This window comes from Coffea eugenioides, chromosome 6, assembly GCF_003713205.1.
Source record: "Coffea eugenioides isolate CCC68of chromosome 6, Ceug_1.0, whole genome shotgun sequence".
NCBI lineage: Eukaryota > Viridiplantae > Streptophyta > Magnoliopsida > Gentianales > Rubiaceae > Coffea > Coffea eugenioides.
In genome coordinates this window covers 17,163,946-17,177,516 of record NC_040040.1, presented here as the reverse complement: position 1 = coordinate 17,177,516, position 13,571 = coordinate 17,163,946, and the positions used below count along the sequence as shown (strand labels likewise).

At 35.5% G+C, this 13,571-nt stretch overlaps 1 protein-coding gene across 1 annotated transcript; it reads right to left on the bottom strand.

Annotated features, from left to right (window-relative positions):
- Positions 1–4,609: 4,609 nt before the first annotated feature.
- Positions 4,610–10,365, bottom strand: LOC113774585 (eukaryotic translation initiation factor 3 subunit E-like). Its single transcript, XM_027319146.1, has 8 exons — positions 10,061–10,365; positions 9,178–9,332; positions 8,376–8,603; positions 8,161–8,282; positions 6,764–6,983; positions 6,161–6,303; positions 5,106–5,243; positions 4,610–4,977 (listed from the first exon to the last, which is right to left on the bottom strand). Exons 1-8 carry the CDS (start codon positions 10,266–10,268, stop codon positions 4,875–4,877), a joined length of 1,317 nt encoding a protein of 438 aa, XP_027174947.1. The 5' UTR covers positions 10,269–10,365; the 3' UTR covers positions 4,610–4,874.
- Between the last annotated feature and the right edge of the window lie 3,206 nt (positions 10,366–13,571).

The following is a 13,571-nucleotide window of genomic DNA, read 5'->3' as shown; positions in this document are numbered from 1 at the left end:
AACCTTGAAATTTTTGTAATTGATTACAATTTTCGTTGCAATTTTTGGTGCAATTTTTGTATTTTTAAAATTATTTTTTGAAAAAATATAAATGCAATAGGTTTGATACATTTAAAAAAATTCGGAGACCAATAATAGTAAGGTCAATAATGGTAAAATTTATTTCAGATAATTATAAGAAAATTATAAAAAGTTATGCAATCTTCTTGTGCCTCTATAATAAAAAAAATTAAAATTTTAGTTAATGTTAGAAACTATAATCTGGATTAGAACTTTCCTTTCTTGTTATTCTACATGGCAATCAGGATAATTAGATGGAAACAATAATATCATTATGGTAATAAAATTTGAAAGTGAATCACATTGGAAATATATTTTAGTAAGAGTGTTATTTTGACAAAAAACTCGAAGCTTTTGGTCATTTTGGGTAAATTCTGAATTGACCCCTATATTTTCCCGTAATTCTCTTTCGAGGACATAATAATGTCGGCTTTGCCCCAAGGAGGCGTAGTCCAGTCCAGAAAATATGGGCTTGAGAGAGAAGAAGGAGAGACAGTCAAAAAGATGGGCTTGTTCTGTTCATTCCTGTGTTTTTAGGGTTCTGAAGCTTTTGGAGTTTTGGAGTTTATTGCCAAAATAACTCTTCTTCTAAAATATATACTCAAAGTAATTTAATTTTAAAACTTATTACCTTTGTGATCCTTTTTGCAACTTAATTTTAAAACTTATTACCTTTGTGATCCTTTTTTGCCACTTAGGCTGCATATGTGTCAGGATAAAGATAAAGACGTCCTCCATTTCTCTTTCTCATCTAATATTTTCTTCAATTTTCTCTATAAAGCTTCCCACATTTTTTTCTTTCGTTATCTTTCCCTTGTCAAACATAATCTAAGAAGCCAATCTTTATATTAATAGCATCTAAAAAATATGTTTCGCAAGTCGATAATCTTAAGGTAAATGAAGATTATTTTCGTCTTTTCAAAGAGTAGGAAGGATAACATAAACAAATATGATAACCTTGAAATTTTTGTAATTGATTACAATTTTCGTTGCAATTTTTGGTGCAATTTTTGTATTTTTAAAATTATTTTTTGAAAAAATATAAATGCAATAGGTTTGATACATTTAAAAAAATTCGGAGACCAATAATAGTAAGGTCAATAATGGTAAAATTTATTTCAGATAATTATAAAAAAATTATAAAAAGTTATGCAATCTTCTTGTGCCTCTATAATAAAAAAAATTAAAATTTTAGTTAATGTTAGAAACGATAATCTGGATTAGAACTTTCCTTTCTTGTTATTCTACATGGCAATCAGGATAATTAGATGGGAACAATAATATCATTATGGTAATAAAATTTGAAAGTGAATCACATTGGAAATATTTTTTAGTAAGAGTGTTATTTTGACAAAAAAACTCGAAGCTTTTGGTCATTTTGGGTAAATTCTGAATTGACCCCTATATTTTCCCGTAATTCTCTTTCGAGGACATAATAATGTCGGCTTTGCCCCAAGGAGGTGTAGTCCAGTCCAGCCCAGTCCATTGGATAGGACATTGCTTTGTGGACATTCTTTTCTTGCAAATACTTCATGAACCGTCTTTGTGGACTATTTTTCATCATGTTACAAAGATATGTCATAAAGTTTGACGTATGAAATGAATAATAAAGAACCAGTGATCTATTATTTGGATTCCCTAGAGCTGCTTTTCTTGCAAATTCTTGGTAAATCTTTGTTTATTCCTACCTTTGAATACAATTTTGTTCCTCGATCCTTGTCGTCACCTTTGATACTAGACTAGATCAGATCAGATCAGACCTTCAAGAGGGTGCTTTAGGTCACTCAATCACAACATTTATTGTAGAGTTTCATGCATCATACATACAATGAGTAATTATACTTCAAATATTTGTCAAAAAGGATTATGGTTTGTTTAAAGTGAGTATTCGGATGGAATTCAGGTATTAATATATTTTAAAAAAATTACTAAAAGTTAAATAAAAAAAAGTACACAAATATAAGGTTACATAATAATGATTTGTGTGCACGTTTACATGATAGATTAAGTATAATTTGAACCTACTAATGAGTGTCTAATGGACACCTGTTTTAAAAATTCCGACAATTATTTACTTTGCAAACTCCAAATCCAATCGTGATAAAACTACTAGCAGCGTATACATGGACCTCATGCTTCCCTCTTTCCCAAACGTCTTAATCTATGAATTCACATCACATGATAAAGTTCTCCAATATTTATGGAAATGGGGTAATTATGAGAAATGATAGTTGTTTGAAATCGTTTATTCTTCTTGTATTCTCATGATATTGCTAATTTGTAATTTGGCCTGTACATTCGCTTACTTGTGTATTGTGTGGTTAGTTGCGGAGGTATGATGAGGTGATTGAACTGTGCGAGCAAACTCTTCATACTGCTGAAAAGAACTTTAGTGCTATTGACCTTGCAAATGATGATGATGCTCAACGTACAAACTAATTGCTATTGCTCCTTTATAAAAAAAAATACTATATGTGAAAAAATTAAGTAAACTAACTTAGGAAATAACCATTTTAACATCATAAATTGATAATAACAATTCATCATTTTCTAACAATAAACGTCACGTCATTTCGAGACTTTCTATTTACACTTAAAAAAAAAAAGGTGATGTATAAAGAGTCCTGATAATCCATATGGCATTATTGAACTATTGGATTCATAATAAAACTTGGGTTTAATCCCAATAAATCCCTTCAAAAAATATTTTTTCCTCGCATTACCCCTTGAATATTTTATTGAACTAATTCACTCAATGTTCTTTTACCATTTTCCCAATCATGTATAATTGGATCAGGGAGTCCAATTTCTGGCTGCATGGTGTCGTGAATTGACCAAAATATGCATAAGTTTTTAATTACTAAAATCTCTTGATGAAAAATTTTCTATTTGGCTGCTAGACCCAATTGCAACCGACTGTAAAATTGAAATAGTACAGGTAGATTGGATCAATTGAACATTGGAGGGAAAAAGGGGAGGGGGGCAATGTAAGGAAGTGGCACTTTCGAGGAGTTTTATTGGATTTAATTCTAGAACTTATAATATAAGCAACATTAAAAAGAGCCTCTATCAATGAACTATCAAGAAAGGTCACACCTGCATGCAAAAATCCCTTTCAAGATATAGCATTTTGTATTTTAGCCTCTAACTTATCCTTTTTTTCCTTTCAAAATAAAAAAAAACACAATATTTTTTTGTTTATACATTGAAATTGGTACCGTACATTTAATCTCTATCGTTCAATTAAAAAAAACACCCCATCTTCATCACTAAAAGCGCATTTTGCACTTTATCTTCTAACATTATCTTTTTTTTCCTTTCAAGATGAAAAAAAATATTTTTTTTATACATTAAAATTGGTACCATACATTTAATCTCTATCATCCAATTCAAAAATACTTGTTCTCCATCATCCATCATGAAAAGCACCCTGTTGTTACCTCTGTGTTAGTAGAGCACCTTGATCCCTTATCCACCACCACTCCTTCCCCATTCCTGTTTCCACTCTCATTCCCCCAACCCATCACACCACCAACAACAAAACCAATCAGCTAACAACGGCCCCGTGCTGTAAAGGATAAAGTCTTGTGGTTGCAGGGATTCCTGCTTTGAATTGTTGTGGATTCTGGCTTTTTAATTATGTCTGGTTATGTACCCTGTGCTTTTGTTAACTTTGTCACCAGACCAGGACAAGAATCCAGGCATCAAAACCTTGTCCATGTCGGTGTCTCATCTGGATTCTGGACGTGTTCAGTTCCCATATAATATAACAGCAAATTGGACAACAGGAGTAGAGGTTAGCAAATCCTAGTGATGAAGGGACGGACTCCAATGCCATGATTCTGAGGTGGCCCGGCCGTGTTCTATGATTTCAACGAGTTTCTTTGCATGACAGAAGTCCCCGCTTTTCATCAAAGTCCAAGAAACCAAACAACATTATGCATTGCAGAAGCAGCAAAAAGCATGGTTACAACTTACAGGATGGTCCAGGCAGCAACCAGCTTGCTAACGTAATTCTTGAAGATTTGGGGTGATGGAGTGGTGGATTTCCATTTCCAGGTCAAGCTAAGGGTTGCGGAATCATTACATAATATTTAGTAAAAAAAAAATGGTATAATTTTAGTCTGAACGTAAAATTTTGTCAACTCATATGACTAATATTCACAACAATACTAAAATTGTACGAGTTTGCTCCAAAAGTTATTAGAATTATACAATAATTACACTAAACTGTCAACCGGAGAAGTAACTCTGATTCTAAAACTGAGAGGGCCTGAAGGAAAAGGCTTGATCGAAAGTCAAACAAAAATTCTCACATCACCAGCAAATGTCTCTTAAAAATTGAACCTGAATCTTGGGCACTTCAATGTTTCATAACTAGGTAATATGGGTGTTATCATCTTTAGATTGTCACCGAATGAAAGAATGCTATAGTTGAAGACTGAACAACCCACAAATCAAAATATAGATCAGAGTCTATGATTGTCCCACACCAGGGCAACCTTTATGGCCATTGATCAACTGGCCTATTCTGAAGAGAAAATATTGCTAGGGGAACACGAGGACTTTAGACATTAATTGATTGAATGGTACCAACATCAAATTTGAAAAATTCCAGTTGTGACAATTTTAATTAAGGATGTATATTGCGAGTAGTTGTGACTAATAACCGGAAGCAGTTACACAGGGTTTACGAACTTCCAACTGCCTTTTAAGGAAAGAAAGGACATTGGATACATTAAGCATTTCAACAACATCCAAAACTCAGCAGCTAACAAGAATGAACTCAAATGTATCAGAAATTTAGACAAGGCTCAGCGAGCTGCCTGCTGTGTTTGAGCGTGTTCCAAAAGTTGACTGACTAACTTGTAAGTACGCCCGGAAAGAGCTTTGGTATGGTCAATGAGCTGCTCATACCTGCAAGGAGGCAAAATAATGAGGTGATAAGACATGGTCATGAAAACTTAAAAAGGAGATGATAAAAATCGGTTGAAAGCAGAAAAAATATACGCATCAGAATGCTAGTCTTATCTAGCAGAACTTACACATTAGGCTGGTTTGGTTCCATCAGAACGGTTCCTGTCTTGGAATCAATCTTGGCATCAAGTTTCGAGGTTCTAATAAGATTCACTATCCATCTCTCCGCTTCCTCATAGTTCAAATTTAGCTTCTCAGCAAGTACTCTGCCACAATTAACATATGAAAATTGGAAGAAAAAAAAAGAAGATGATTCAGAATCCATCAGAGATTAAAACAAACAGATGCAACTCGAAAAGCAACTGATCATGAGATTTCTTTTCAGAACACTCTAAGGTTCAAAACTCTCGTTCAAAGCACACATCAACTGCACAAGAGTCTCAAAATAAAACATTATAGGTGGAAACCCTCTCCTCTTTTGGTTATTGTAACAACCACAATAGGAGGACAATGTTGACTTCCGAATTGAAGGTGAAAAGTCAAAGTTCTAAAGTTTTCTTCCCAAGTAAATCATCTGTGAAGTCCCAATGGCTATGACCACCAACCAAAACAAGTATAAAGAAGAAAGCAAAGCGCATTGCAAGCATATATATACGCTACACAAAAACGTCACTAATCTAATTATCTAAGTATACAGTGCAAACATTCATATCTTCATAGTAAGACGACAGTCATGGAGATTGACACAAGATAGGGAAGCATGGAGCATGGGAAAGAACCAACTTAGGGGTCATGAACTCTATTAATCAAGTGAGAACATGTCAGGCTCCGAGCTAGCACTGCCACAATGGCTTCAATAGTCACCGGAAAGGATAACAGAAATAGAGGAAAGAGAGAAAGGTAGGTAGAGGAAGAGAGAGAGGGAATTAACAGAAAGAGGGAAATATTGGAATTTGTTGATTTCAGACAAATCAGATCCTAACTGCCTATTACAATCATTCGGTGGGTTATTTATGCAATTAAGCTTTAACCGCCTTTATTTACTACTAACTGTCACTTAGTTGAACGACACCGTTTCTGGTGTCTGTGCCCTGCGCCTACCAAACGCTAAGCAATGTGAATAAAACGACAATAGCTAACTTCTGGGTTCCTGACAGAACAACAATCAAAATCATACACATACCCCATGTCAATCCGCTGATGAATACGGCAGTAGGTCTCAAAGATAAAAAGCCGTGCATTTTCAAGAAACTCATCTCTCAGTGGAACTGACGCAAAGTTGCCTTCCTCAGCCCGTTTACCAAGGAATGGATCATTTAGAATAACCTGCATGTAGCATCTACGTCTGTGAAAAGCATATTAAGAGTAGCTGGGTAACTGATATACACATTCTTGATGTTGAACTGCAACTTGACAACATTACAAATGTAAAAGAGATCATTAAATTAGTTTAAAGATCAACTTCCGGGAGATATTGAAAATAAAAGTTGCCCATTAGAAAACATATCCACATTGTGTTTTGTCTTTTCCTAGAATGAGTTAGCACCAGTCATGCCAAGTCAAAAAACAAAGACAACTGATAAATCAACCACCGATAATAGGTAACAACCCTAAATGGCCTAAAGCCTGAAAATATAAACATAAAACAAGTAGTTGATATACTTGTGCAAACATTCCCTTAAAAGCACAATGACAGACAAGTATTTGATAAACCATATTAATAATAGGAAACAAACTTAAGACGACCGACAATAACAGGATACCACATGGTGTATGCAATACTTACTTCTTCACACTCTCTCATCTTTTGTTGAGCTGCATCAAAGTCATATTTGACGTATACACATGCCAAAAACTCTGTAATGGGATCCTCATATGAATACTGTTCTTGCTGAATAACCTTTATAAAATCTTTGAATTGAGGTCTTCTCCTTTTGTTAACAACAAATGCAGTAGCCAGATAACGTAAAAGATGGGGAGCACTTGTTTGGATGGCATTTAAGTACCTGAAAGAGAATGCTTCAGGATCAATGAACCGCTCGACGAGAACACAAGTTAAAGTACAAGGAAATAAGAACTTTCAGCACCAATTTACTCAAGGATAAAAACCAAAAGACGTCTCTGAAAGTCGATGTCCATTAGTTACCCCATTGTAGTTAAAACTATGAAATTTACCAGCTATTCTAACACCAAATATTACTCAAGGAGGTAACCAGCATGCTTTTGTCCATGCTAGTCAGAGTTAACCAAAAAAGCAAGGATTAACTTGCATGTTTTATTTTTGACAAGACAGTAAAGCTATCAATTTTAAAATATATTTAGACATCATCTCATACATGATCATGAAACACAGGATGACCTTTTCCCTTTTCTTTCTTATTCCTCTTTTTTTTTTTTTTTTTTAAATAAGATTAACAAGGCCAAACCTTGAGATGTTTTGGATTTGCCTATTACGATATACAATTGTCATGAGTCGAGACACAAATATTTCTTTTCCATAGGCCCATCAAAAAGAAATTCTCAAAACAACAGGCTTCAGCATATTTGATAATCTATCATTTTAATGGAGCTGCAGTGGACTAATAGAAAGGCCCTTTGATGGATACCTAATCCGCTTAAAAGGAATTCCTAAGCCCATGACATGCAATAAGATACAAAAGAGGAGGAAAATTAAAAAGTTCAGTTGGGACATCAAAAGATACTGAGACATTTAATTATTATATGAGGAATGCAAATACCCTAAAAATCCAGGTACGAAAAAAAAAGATGGCTGACATTATTCAAGAAAGTCTTTAGTGACAGCAAGGACAAAAGCAAACCCCTCCCAAAAAAAATTAATCTGTGTGCCTGTGGTGACTCTTGTTTGTATACATATTAAAAAAAAAAAAGTTTTCCTGTACAACGGCCCATATAGATATGTATACATATCAGGTCCGTCTTCGTAAATGTTGAAACTATAAAACTTTATCAGGTCTGTCCTTGCCAATAGATTGACCAGTCGAGCAACAGCCATATACTTCTATAAGCCACACATAAAATTCAATGATGTAAATTTCACACTTATCAGCTTGACAACTCAATTAAAAAAGAAATAGAAAACATAGACATGTAGCTAAAATACAAAAATTTAGCTCATATTGCAATACTAGTAAATAAAAGCAACAAAAGCTAAATCTGTCATACTTGTCCTGATTAAATAGGTCAATGATCTGAGTTCTCCCATTGTCATGGTTAAAGAAGATGAACAGACTCCAGTGCATTAGCCATATTCTGTTCTGAACTTGATTCAAAGGAGATGAGAAACTCTGCATGATAAAATAGCCACATCTATAATCAAATAACTACTAGTCAAATCAACCAACATGTACAAATAATGCTTTGAAATCAACAATCTATACCTTTGAGTCAATGATTTCCTTCACACGGTTAAGTTCCTCAAGTGCAATGTCCCAATTCTGCATGAGGATTTCAGCAGCTAACTTCCCCCATAATGCACTAAGGCTTCTTTCACTGTTTGTGCACAACGTCCTGTACAGATACAGATAATCAGCAGCACCAGAGTAGTTTCCACATTCAAACTGAAACTTGGCGTACTGATACAATGCCTCTATTTGTTCTGGACCAATCTGTAGGACAATGTGCCAACAACATTGATTATTAGGGATGGTAATAAATAAACTTCTTCACATTAAGAAAAAAAGGCAAATGGAAAAGTAGGAAATATAAATCTACTTTTTGAAAAAGCCAATTGTTAGGCGAATATAAATCTCATTAAAATGCACTGACCCAGCTGCCCACACCCACACGCACGCACAGAGAAATAAAGAGAAGGAAAAGACATTCACAGCCACAAATTATCTGCTTATGCTTTTATCTCCAGAAGTCAGTGATATTTTTGATTCATTGATGATTGACCATAAAAGAAAGCAGTCCATTATAATGAATGATCATTGAAAATTATATCAAATGTACATATCAGTCAAAAAAGACATTCCATGCTATTTACTCATCCTATCAGTCAGAAATGAAATCATCTTCAGCATGTGTCCCAGAATTGCTCTTTTTCCTCTGTTTGTTCACCTTTGATTCCAAACCAAGTAATTGCATTCCAAATATTATAACGCTAATTACACTTCTGTACACGGTACCAGCTACAGAATGTAGAGAAGAGGATCAAAATCATCTGAAAAACAAAAATACCTGGTACCGTTCATTGAGCATCTGGAGATTATACTGCTTTTCAGCCCTTAACTCCTGATATGCTTTTTCATTCTGCAAAAAATTAACCAAAGGAGATGCTCCCTCCTCCAATGCTTTCAATCTAGCGACAACCTCAGCTCTCCTGTCCACCATATCTGAAAACACCAAAAGTTTATTCACCAAAAAAGCAATCTCAAACAAGCATTAAAGAGTATGCACTGATGACCAATAAATTCCAACCATGAACTCTATTAATCGTATACACATGCACGCAACTGCAGCCCCCTCACAAAACCAGATATAGAATATAAAAAGGCAAAATATGATATCCAACAGCAGGCAAATTCCAAAAAAAAAATCCCAATTACTGATTACGTCAAGTACAGTAAAAGGACCTTGAAACCACTGAAAACAAATGGGAAGCAAGAGAGCCCGTGATAGTGGCAGCCACCCTTTCTTCAGAAGTATTATTTTTCCTCTATATTTATGTCAAATCCCAGAAAAAATCCTTAAAAAACCAAAGCTTCCCTGGTTCTCATACCATACTACCCCCTCCCTATACACCTACCCAACCAATGTCTTAGGAAAAAATCGAAATTGTCAAAGCAGCCTAGCCCACCTAGCATTGCATCTTTAGCTCCTCACAACCGTATAATTCTTCCGAACAAGAAGCCTGAATTTCAAACTAGGACAAATCAAAATGCACACCAAAAGTCACTAAAATACAGAGCAAAGAGGCAATTTTTTACCTAAACACAATAAACCCAAAATCCAAAATCCCAATTGAATTAAAAATAATTAAATCCTCACCCACATAAAAAACACAAAACCCACATCATATAACACCAAAAAAATTAGAAATTTAGACCATTTAAATGTATACCTTGGGGTACATCTTCTGTATGGTAAAAGGCCCTGTGAATATCCATGGCATAATCAACCATATTGGTCTGGTTAAGCAGCTCTAGCTTAGCCCTCAAGATATCTTGATCAGGGTAAAGCTGCCTCTCTTGCAAGAACTCAAGCAATGGAAAAACCAAATGCCTGTCCAGATTGGGAGCGATTCTGGGCGTCAAGTCGTAGTTCGCCATCCCGCTTCTTTTTCTCTAAACTTAATTAATAAGAAAATAACAATAATACAGAAGAAGCCTCTGAGCTTTCCTCTTCTTCTTCTGGGCTCTTTGTTCTTAGCTTTGAGAGAGAAGAAGGAGAGACAGTCAAAAAGACGGGCTTGTTCTGTTCATTCCTGTGTTTTTAGGGTTTTGCTTTTGGAGTTGGTAGTTATAAGTCTCCTGTGGGATCTCAAAGGATACCGGCTTTTGGGGTTCACTCGGGGTTTAGGTTTGTAAAAATTAACGTAGGTCCTTTGAGTTTCGAAAGAAAAAAAAAAAAGTTTTTAGAGTTTATTGCTAAAAGGAAAATCGCCAATTTAGTCCTCAAACTATTTTACTAAAGCCGATTTGGTCCCTCAACATTTTATCGCACGAATTAAATTCCTTAACTAAAATTATTATACCAATTAAGGACCTATACGGCGTCGCCACCCAAAACATATGTATCTGTATAGAAACCGACGGCGAGGCAGGGGCAAATTTGGAAGTACACATCCTAATTTCCACGGGAAGCAAGACAGATCCCATTTTGCATCTGAATTGGGGGAAACCTGTGAAATTAGGGATTTTCCAACAAAATACCCATTTTGCATCCAAATAGCAGGCAAAATTTGGGGCTTGAAACCGATTCAAATTACCAGCAATGGAGGGTGATAAGATGACGAAAACAGAGCGGAATGGAGAAATTGGTTCACAGGCAGCACAGGAAAGCAAGGAAAAGGTCGATGATGAAAATTCCGACGGAATGGCAGCGAGGATTTCCGGTAAGTGTCGGCCTGCATGTGCGATGTTTGAAGTTAATTTTTTTGCTAATAAGTTGAACTTCGTATCTGGTTGTTGAACTACAGTTGGTAGATTTTGCCTTTTCTAATTTAAATGATAGGATTTTGGTAGATATGAGTTGTGGGGTATGTGTAGTGGACTCTCTTGTTATTTTAGTTTCGGTGGTCCCTTTGCTGTGAAAAATGCACTATATTGTTGTTTTCATGCTACCTAATTGGGTTACAGGATAGTGACCGAGCATGTTGATGCCTAATTAAAAATTTTTTTTGTCTTTTATGCCAAAAAAAAAACACAGGACATGAGCTGGACTGCTTTACACTAAAAATATATTACGGTGGGGTATATTTTGGACCACCACAAGAAAAGTATGTGGGGGGGAGTATGGAATCATTTGAAGGTGTTGTTGCAAATGTAGTTAACAAGGCACATCTCCATGGCTTTTGCACTCTTGTCGGATGTGACAAAAATGTGAAACTGCTTTATAGAGTTCCTTGTGGAGATTGTAGTTTCAAACTACGGAATATAGAAAGTGAGGATGATGTTATAGACATGGCATGTATTGGGAAACAAACTGGCATGGTTGAGGTGTACTCAGTGCAGGAATTTCATATTAGATTTATTGATAGTAAAGTAGGCAGTTCTAATGTGGATATTGGAGAGGCTGGTATATCAAATGAAGATGCTTTTTATGTTGACATCACATTTGAGGAGTCTACCACATTTGAAGAAACCACGGTGCCAATTGAATTAATGGAGGAAGAAAATGGCTATGGGATTGAAGAAGATGTACAATCAGATTCTACAGAAAGTGAAAGCTTGGTGGATAGTGATTACGACTTTAGGGATGATGAAGATGATGTGATTTTCAAAAAATCTGTTGTCGATGCTGATAAAGAGCTTGAAAAAGCAAAAGACACAGCAGAAACAGTTGTTGATGAGAGCAAGAATGAAGGCAAAAAAAATGAACAAAAAAAGCCTGTTGTTGGAGGAGCATTTAGACAGCAAAATATTCATGATACAACTACTGACTTCAAGTTGTACCATGAAGAAAATATTCAAGTGCATGAAGAATCAGAGTCAATGAATTCTGAAGAGTTAAATAGCAATAATGAAACCTCGGATGAAGATAGTTCAAAGAGGAGAAAGCCAAGATACGTGAGGTTTAGACCTGAGCATGATATGGTTGATCCAAAATTCTTTGTTGGGCTGTTGTTTGATGATAAACAGATATTTAAACAAGCTGTTGATTTTTATGGAGTTAAATGGGGTAAACATTTTAGGTGGGGTAAAAATGACGCGTCTAGAATGCGAGCTAAATGCAATAGTGCAAATTGTGGCTGGTTCATTTATGCTTCAAAAGAGGTTGATAGTGACGCTTTTGTTATTAGAACCATGGGACCATCTTGCAATTGTGGTAGGACTTTTCATCACAAGCGTGCCAATTCAGGTTTCCTAAGTAGACACTATATGGACTTTCTTAGATTAAATAAGAAAGTGAGTGTCACAGAATTTAAGGAGAAGGTGCACTTAGAGCTAAATGTGAATATCACAAGAGACCAAGTGAGTAAGACTTTTATGAAAGCAAAGCTTTTGATATATGGCAGTTACAAACAACAATACACAAAGCTGTGGGACTACTGCGAAGAGTTGTTAAATTGCAATCCTGGCTCAACGATACATATGGAGACAACGGTTGATGATATAAGTGGTAAGGAAAGATTTCAAAGGATATACATATGCTTTGAAGCATTGAAAAAAGGCTTCAAAGCTGGTTGTCGACAATTGATTGGTTTAGATGGTTGCCACTTGAGAGGTCCACATCCAGGAGTATTGTTGACTGCTGTTGGGATTGATGCCAACGACTGTATCTACCCCATTGCATATGCAGTAGTTGAAATTGAGAATAAGAGCTCATGGAAGTGGTTCGTGGAGTTTTTGAAACATGACTTGTGCATTCATGAACAAAAAACATGGACTTTCATCAGTGATAGACAAAAGGTAATTACAATCTTCTTGTTTTTCGGATTACCTAGGTTGCAGTTAATGATAATATAATACGTATTTTTTTTAAAAAAAATTTGATGGTTACACCCTTAACAGGGATTGGGGTCTGCCATTCATGAAGTCACTCCGGATGTAGAGCATCGGCATTGTGTAAGGCATCTACACAATAACATGAAGAAGTCGCATCCAGGTGAAACAATAAAAGCAAGATTTTGGGCTTGTGCAAGGTCATCATACATGCGCAAATTTGAGAGTGAGATGGATGCTTTAAAAGATTATGACTACAATGCTCATAAGTGGCTGGTGGACAATACAAATCCAAGACAATGGTCAAGATCACATTTTAGAGAAACAACTAAGTGCGATATCCTACTGAATAACCTTTGTGAGAGTTTCAATGCTGTGATCTTGGAAGCTAGAGAGAAACCAATCTTGGGTATGTTGGAGACCCTTAGAATTTACCTCATGGATAGGATGCGGATAAAAAGGGAATGG

Excerpts from the sequence above, each read along its gene's own strand:
- LOC113774585 (XM_027319146.1), bottom strand. The coding sequence starts at position 10,268 with ATGGCGAACTACGACTTGACGCCCAGAATCGCTCCCAATCTGGACAGG. Across the intron at positions 9,333-10,060 it reads TACAGAAGATGTACCCCAAG|ATATGGTGGACAGGAGAGCT; the intron begins GTATACATTTAA and ends TGGTGTTTTCAG. Across the intron at positions 5,244-6,160 it reads CATCAGCGGATTGACATGGG|AGTACTTGCTGAGAAGCTAA; the intron begins GTATGTGTATGA and ends TAATTGTGGCAG.